Consider the following 8,131-nt stretch of genomic DNA (forward strand, 5'->3'; position numbering starts at 1 on the left):
CAAAATTTGTAGGATAAGAAAATTCAGTTAGATATCGATTCATAGAGCTATTCATGTGGAGCTATGGTAAAATACATTTTTTTTTCTTCTTCAGTCATTCAATTTGAGGCATTCAATTCAAGGCTATTTAAAAATGAGTCGCAAAGTATGCATGTAAATATTATAGCACCAAATGTATACGGCTAACTAGTGATAATCATATCTGATTCCTAGGCACAATTTCACAATGCATTTCAGATTTTTAGATTTTTAGATTGGAAACAATTTGTGACAAATTTGCATAGCTTTCCTCTGTTAATGGAGTTCATAATATGTCAAATTATGTCAACTTAAGCTCTGCATCTTCAACATGAAGTGTTATTTCAACTAGAGTTGCATCATCTTGCATGCCTTGATAAAATATTGTATCGGCCAAGTTTGAAATGTTTATCAGAACATGCATTATGCTATTAACATTATACTATTAACATTATACTATTAACATTATACTATTAACATTATACTATTAACATTATGCCATTAACATTATGCTATTAACATTATACTATTAAATCGCGTTCAACTGTAGAGTTTAATACAGGTAGCCAGACTATCGTTGCTTACATGATACAGTCAAACCTGTCTATAGCGACCGCCTAAGGGAAACACAAAAAGGGGTCTTTGTAGACAGGTGGTTATGGAAGCAGGTTTGACTGTATAATGGAAATTTGCGGTGACTTTACATTCCCTGTTCCTGCTAAGATACTAACAGTTTTAAATGAACAACTTACTTCATGTAGAATTTTAAACAGAGGTATATTCCTTTATCAAGATTAACAAAAGTTTACTGCAGGTGATCTAAGGTTGAAGCATGATGTACTGAATTTTAAGATGTTAGAATAGAGACTCTTGAATTATATAGGTGTCAATATCAAGTATCAATCACAACTTTGATTGATATCATCTTGCAATTAATTGCAGGTTTCCGTTTTACTAATAATTGTAATATCAATATCAACTCTTTGTAAGACGGGGCCCAGACCCCAGTAATGTAGACCAAGAACCAAGACCATTCACGTGGGAAAAAGGCCTGGACCCTTGTAAATTACATTTAGATTGTTTGAAATTGGTTGTTTAAATCTCAATTGTAAAATGCCGACATGCTTTCATAGCAGGTTCCTTGCAAATCTTTTTGATAACTGGTTTGATTTGCTCTGGTCTGCTTTTAGACATGCTTTGAGTTTATCAAGTTTACTATACCCAGACCAGGAACACATCATATAGGCTTCTGACTGGCTTCTCCTAGCTTCTTTGAATATGTACCATACTTAAATTTATAGTGGCACTGTCTACTCAAGATTTTATTGAAATGATTTGTTTGTAACATCTTTTGAGAAAAATGAAACAATTTAATTCATTGTCCAATATATACTTCACTGCCTCCATCCAAATGATTTTATTCACCTGTTACAAATAATTGTTTTTCAATAGTCAGAATGTAAATTGAAAATATCACAAGGTGTTAAGTAGGGCATGCCATGATGTTTGCACCCTACCTAGCAACAACTAATGTATCCAATTTGAAATCGGAATATTGAGATACATTTATTCTTAAAGAGTGAATAAAATAATTAGTATCGAGGCACTTCACATAGGCATATGCGTACATTTTGTTACGATATGAAATTGGCCTATTCTCACCATACTTACTATTGTAGCTTGTTACCACATTATTTTAGCTTCAGTTTATGTGCATGTTGTTTGAAATTGTAGTGTTTATAAGATTATGTATAAGATTCTTGAAACCATGTATAAATATTCCTGATTGACCAAGTAATAAAGTATTAATATCATGTACAAAATATGAATTTGTATTTTTAGCAGTTAATTTTGTCTTTTCAATTTAAATGCATTGCCACAGTGTTTGCTAAACCATTATCTTAATCAACATAATCATTAACAAGCAGTTGCAAAGCATGGGTCCAAGATTTGAAGGGGGGGGGGGGGTCATTGAATGAACTGAATTTAATAACAAGGCTCAAATTAGGGGGGTAATATAGGAGGGAGTCTTGTTTTTCTTCTTTAAAAAAACAACAACATTGATTTGGAAGCATGTTCCTCCTCCTGTAGCCACGTCATTGATCACCATGGCAAATGAATCATTGACACCACCTTGTTTAATCTGCATTTATGGCATATCTGAATGAGTCTAGAGAAAGTAGGTCTACTTTTCCGCATCATCCCTTCCAATAATAACTGATCCACCCCTGATCGACGTCATTCTAGTCTTTCTAACTGTTGCCAATTTCCTTCATTTTGTATTAAAATCAGCATGATATTCATTTTCTACTTTAAAGATTTTTATTTTTATAGTCTCCTCTTAATACATCTTCTTATTAATTATCTTATCCTCCCATTCTTCTTCTTCCTCTTCTTCTTATTCTTCTTCTTAAATCATTCTCTTCATCTTCTTCATCTTCTTTCTCTTCTTCTTCTAATTCTTTTTCTTCTTCTTCTCCTTAACTTTTAATTTAATTTTACTCTCTTGAAAAACAACCCTCTCTCCTGGAAACATCATTTTTTACAACAAAATTGAGAAAATAGTGTCGAGTTATATCTTAATCATAATTCAACACCCCCCCCCCCCCCAAAAAAAAAAAAGAAGGGGGGAGGGAGCTGAGGGAGAGCGAAAGAAACTGGCCAGAATCAAACGAGATCAGAGCCATCTACGACAATATCACGCACAGTCTATCAGTAGCTGACGACGTTCTTCGACACAGCACAGCCTCTTCTTTCCGTCGGCAACTTTCTTTAAAAGGATTGTAATTCCGAAGTAAGTATGTATTTCAGAAAAAAATGAAATCATGAGATGTTGTTGATGATGGCTATTGATACTTTGAAGCTTTATATTTATTTTGAGTTAGATTAATACTCTCATAATTGTGCCGAAACACCCATCCGATGACCCGGTTTTCTCTATGGTTGGAACGACCACGAGCTGTGAACCCAGGGTTGCGGGGGCACTCGTTTTCACGCTTCTGTTAGTTGTAGTCTAACTCTATGCTCGAATAAAGTCAGGGGTAGCTGAATGTCGATTCTTCGTCGGTCATTACAATATAGCCGGCTGGCCGAGAATGTTACACTAGTTTGCTTTTCTTTGTACAATGACTTTGCAAATCTGCCAGTAGCTTAGTGCTCCCTCCCATACTCATTTACCTATGCAGATATCATTCTATTTGTGATTGAACTTAGACTAGATTCTAGAGTCAATAATTCTTGAGTGCCCCTGTTGACATTGATTGAACTGAGCAAACATGACCCTCTTCCCGATTTGCGATGATTATGATGTGAGGTGGACCGTGCAGTTATTGTAGATAAATCGGTCATGCCAGTACACTGAAGTGTCGGTGAAAGGTGAGGCTATACAAATAGTAGTATTCCCTGTCCTTTAACCTACATGTACATGTGTAGTCTTTGACTTTGAGAATAATGTATTAAGTTACTGCTTCCTGAGGAAAAGTGTTTATAATATGGAGTAGGCCTACTGTACCGGTCCCTAATTTCTATTTCTATTCTGCTACTTGCCAAGGCCTGTTCAGCATCTAGACCTACACCCCTGTAGCCTATACATTAAAAGGAGAATATAGTCTATTTTTAGTCCAAAGGCAAAGGAAATTGTAAGAGTTGTCACTAGGGATCTGGAAAGCTTATTGATTACTTCACAACCTTTTACCCATATTTTTGTCTGATATTTTTTTGGTTCCCACACTTCACCTGTTTCTCTGATTTTCTAGTTTTATTTGCTTTAAAGGCACAGTGTCCTACTTGTAGTTACTTGCTCCCTCTATAGTGAAAACTTCCAAAATCGGTGCCTGTTGGTCCCCCATGATCCTCTTTTTCTTATGTTAAATGAGAGCTGAGTTAATGAGATAGCCACCTGTCACAGTGACCTTGATGGCTCGCTGTGTGGTCTAATCCCTTCTGGCTAAAGTAGTAAAGCCTACCTTTAAAACATTCTTTGTGTGAACAGTATTTGCTTAAACTTTAAAGTAAATAAATATCCAGTCTAGTTGGAATTAATTTTAACAAATGACATATTAAATGAACAAATAATAAGTAATTAAAAACACTTATTCCTTTATTTATTTTATATTTCATGTCATTCTCTTTTCAGTATCAACCATGGCTCTCCCAAGCACATTCAGGAAGATGATGGTCACCAAACTGTCAACTAATTTCAGAGAAGCTGTCAAGATCAGTTCTGTTCCGATGATACAGCCAGCTGCTGATGAAGTGCTTGTGAAAACAAGGTCAGTTCATTTTCTTCTATTTCTTCAGGTTTAATACATCTGTCTCCTTCAGGCTCGAAGATTCTTGCAGATAGTTGACTCGGTGTGTGTAGGTGACTGAGTTCAAGTGCAGCATGCATAATATTCATAAGGTGCAAGTAAAAAAAGTTGTCCATTTTAGCTCAGTCTTTGATGAGAATTTCTAAAGACCAAGTCATTCCTCTTCAATTCTGCAGCTCTTCTATTTATTTTTTAGTTTTTTTGGTTACCGTACTATTTTTGTTTGTACAGACAATAAATTTAGATAATAAATAGTATGGACAAAAATCATAGTTTATTTTGAAGATTTGAATACAAATTGTAATAAAACTGTGATACAGAATCTTCATACTTTGATAAGTAAAATTGTTGATACTTATTTCTAGTCTATTCAGCAGACCCTTGTTTACAGTTTCAGATTCAGACTTTATTGATTTTAATCCAAACAGATAGGATCATTCTCAATTTGTGTATACATTGGATAGCAAATTTCAAAGTTATTGTGTAACATAGATAATTGAGTGTAAGAGTAAAGATAACAATAACCAGGAATGACACAAATTAACATACTACTGCATGTCTCACTGGGGGGGGGGGGGGTCTATGTTTAGCCGTAGATCCTTGGTAGTATTTGGGATCTTAGTAGTTGATTAACTTGCCTGTCTTTATAGCTTACAAGTATGTAAGTGCTTGCTAATGTTATGTAGCACTTTGCATCACTGTTTGTAGTATCTATTCGGAGTCTGCCATAAGGCTGTTAACTCATATTTTAACACCCAGTTAAGCGTTGGTCACATCCCACCGTGCGTGTTTTTAGTCCGTACGGTTTTTGGGGAGGCCACGGTCGCCACGTTTTTCTGAAAACGTAGGGAGGGAGTGGCAAAGGCAGGGAGGGAGTACCGGCAACGCGCGTCACACGTACTGGGGTGAATCGGTAGCCCGAACGCAGCCCGAACGCAGCGAAAGTTCCTCATGCACTAAAAGTGCTACGGTGTGTCTGCGTGCTCCCAAATCCGTACGGAGGCGGTACTCATCACGTACGGATACCCAAATTTTGCCCACGTTTTTGCACGTAGACAGCACGCACTTGCAAGTACGGCGGGATGTGACCACCGCATTAACACCGTTCTTGTTCTCAGCAATTATACATGTGCATGTAATACTCAGCTCCTTTCTATATTGCTTTCTTATCATTCCTATTATTTTTTTTTAGATATGTAGGAATCAATGCATCTGAGATCAATGCATCATCAGGAAGGTATGCAAACACAGGTGAACCACCATTTGGAGCTGGCATGGAGGTGAGTTACAATGGGTGTAAAGGCCCTTGTGTTTGGTGTTTTCTTCATGGTTAGCGTTAAAACCTTCTATATTTGTATTTTTGTGAAAGGATTATACATTCTTTTATGTTGTAAAGATACCAACATACTTTTCTAGACTCACACTTCGTATTTTTCAGTTTCTGCTTAAAGGTAAAGACCAGTATTGGAAACGCCCCAATTTCAAAAAATGAAATGGAAGCTCTTATTACCAATCATGTGAAAGAATATGTTTTGACTAAAACATGATGATAACAATTTTGCTGGGAAACTGCCTACTAATTGATATATTTGGTTAATTAGTTTATCTATTGGTGTGTGTGAGAGATAAACGCATGTGTCGTGCATGTGCGCATAGTCCCATATACATAAATTCTGTGTACAGTGATTGTAACTTTACGAAGACTGTGCCAAATTTCTTATCATTTTGATGATTCCAGAACCTTGCAGTACACACCAATACTTATATGCTAGATGATCAACCTTTTCTGATCGATTCCGCAACGTTTCTTTCACAATGTAATCGCATGACCATAACTGGTCTTTATCTTTAATACAATTCAGCATAGCTGATGTTAGCGTAAAATGTTGTTAGCATTATCAGGTGTTTTTCATTCATTTATTCATAGTGAGTCCAGACATTGTGCATAAATGCCAAGTAGTTAGATGCTTGGAGTAGTACAATTTAAAGTTGAGAAACTCCTCAGCTTTTCTATTGACCTTTCATGAACAATTATAAAAATGTCATTAATCTGTCACGTTTTATTCTGCTATTAGAGTGTTGGAGAGATCGTCAGTGTTGGAAGTAAAGTGAAGAATCTCAAGGTTGGACAGGCGATAGCCAGCATGACATGGGGAGCATTCGCTGAGTACAATGTAAGTGTGTAAAAAAAAATTCAAAATTTGTGTTTAAAATATTGTCTTATTGGAAATATTGATAGAAATAAGTGTTTAAAAGAAGAAAAAAAAGTTATTATATGAGAGGTTAACATTCTGACACGCTTGTGAAAGTGATTGATTGTTCATTGATTCAATTAAAATTTAAGGAAACTTGATGTAGATTTTCATTCATGAAGTAATGGATTGAAAGTAGAAAAAAAACATATATGTGTTTTAATTATATAGCTGTCAATGCTAAGTTTTGATAATTTTTTTCTTCATCTTGTGGCATGATTTTTATTTTCTGAAAAGGCCGTGCCAGCTAAGATGGCAATCCCTCTACCGGCAGCTAAAGCAGAGTTTGTTACTCTCATGGTCAGTGGGATGACAGCTGATCTGAGCCTGGCTGAGGTGAGTTCAGAAGATATATGATGAGGATGATGACAAGGATGATGAGGATAGGGATGATGAGGATGATGATGATGATGATGAGGAGGAGGAGGAGGAGGATGAGGATGAGGATGATGAGGGTGATGATGAGGATGGGGATGATGATGATGATGATGGGATGATGATGAGGATGATGAGGATGGTGATAGTAATGAATAGGTGGATAATATGGAATGGCAGCAATGGTCGGGCTGGGTTGGTAATAGCAATGACTTGGTGGTAGTGGTGGTGGTGGTGATGATGATGATGATGATGATGATGGTGATGGAGGTGATGATGATGATGATGGTGGTGGTGGTGGTGATGATGATGATGGTTATGATGATGTTGATGATGATGATGTTGGTGATGATGATGATGATGATAACGTAGTCATTTGGTAGAAGAAATGATTTTAAAAAATGCTAGATATTATGAATGATGTCTACTTGCATACTGGTAATTTTGTAATATATGAATAGCACTGTGATGTTTAAAAAAGGTTACAGTAATGTCATTATTTTTTTGCTTTATTTTCTACACAGCTTGGTGAAATGAAAGCTGGCGAAAATGTTTTAATCACAGGTGAGTTAAGGACACTTTTAAATTTATTCTGATGGAACATCTTTTGTCACAGCCAATTAAAAGTTGAATTATGCATCTAAAGATATTGAAAGTCTGACACACTTTGATTATGACACTTCAAGTGCATTGTATTATCAGCATTACATTCACTATTATCTAAAATATTTCCTTGTGTGACCTTGTTTTTTTCCCCTTTCCTTGTTTGCTATAGCTGCTGCTGGAGGAACAGGTCAATTCGCAGTAAGTAATTCAAACTATACATATCCATAGAGTTTAACTCTATTGAATCATACAAATCCTTTGGTGATTATATAGCTTCTTTGAGATAATATTTTACCACAAGCTGGTAATAGGTTTGAACAGTGCACGTTTAAGCTCAGTTTCCAATAGGTTGTATAAAAAAGTAATAATGGTGGCTTCTTGTGTAGCACACATGTGATGATACTTACGCTACACCTTACATGTATGTACCCTATCACAGCCGAGTAGCCATATGCACTCTGGCATATCTGGGCCCTAGCTGTTTCATAAAATTTGTTATCAATAACGAGCTACAATATCTGCTAAAGGCTACTAAAATCGTGGCATACGATCGGCTGCGAGTAAATTTGT

At 36.0% G+C, this 8,131-nt stretch overlaps 1 protein-coding gene across 2 annotated transcripts in view; it reads left to right on the forward strand.

Annotated features, from left to right (window-relative positions):
- The first annotated feature begins 2,714 nt into the window (after window positions 1-2,714).
- Window positions 2,715-8,131, forward strand: part of LOC105447605 (prostaglandin reductase-3-like) — a 9,122-nt gene continuing 3,705 nt past the window's right edge. Inside the window, exons 1-7 of one of the 2 annotated variants that reach the window (XM_030989756.1) lie at window positions 2,715-2,816; window positions 4,154-4,289; window positions 5,521-5,608; window positions 6,404-6,502; window positions 6,818-6,916; window positions 7,480-7,519; window positions 7,731-7,759. In XM_030989756.1, the coding sequence (XP_030845616.1) occupies window positions 4,162-4,289; window positions 5,521-5,608; window positions 6,404-6,502; window positions 6,818-6,916; window positions 7,480-7,519; window positions 7,731-7,759 (483 nt within the window). In that variant the 5' untranslated portion in view covers window positions 2,715-2,816; window positions 4,154-4,161. The remainder of the gene's footprint in view (window positions 2,817-4,153; window positions 4,290-5,520; window positions 5,609-6,403; window positions 6,503-6,817; window positions 6,917-7,479; window positions 7,520-7,730; window positions 7,760-8,131) is intronic. The other variant, XM_030989755.1, reaches the window with a different exon arrangement.

Source organism: Strongylocentrotus purpuratus, unplaced genomic scaffold (assembly GCF_000002235.5).
Source record: "Strongylocentrotus purpuratus isolate Spur 01 unplaced genomic scaffold, Spur_5.0 spur5_scaffold_18, whole genome shotgun sequence".
Taxonomy (NCBI): domain Eukaryota; kingdom Metazoa; phylum Echinodermata; class Echinoidea; order Camarodonta; family Strongylocentrotidae; genus Strongylocentrotus; species Strongylocentrotus purpuratus.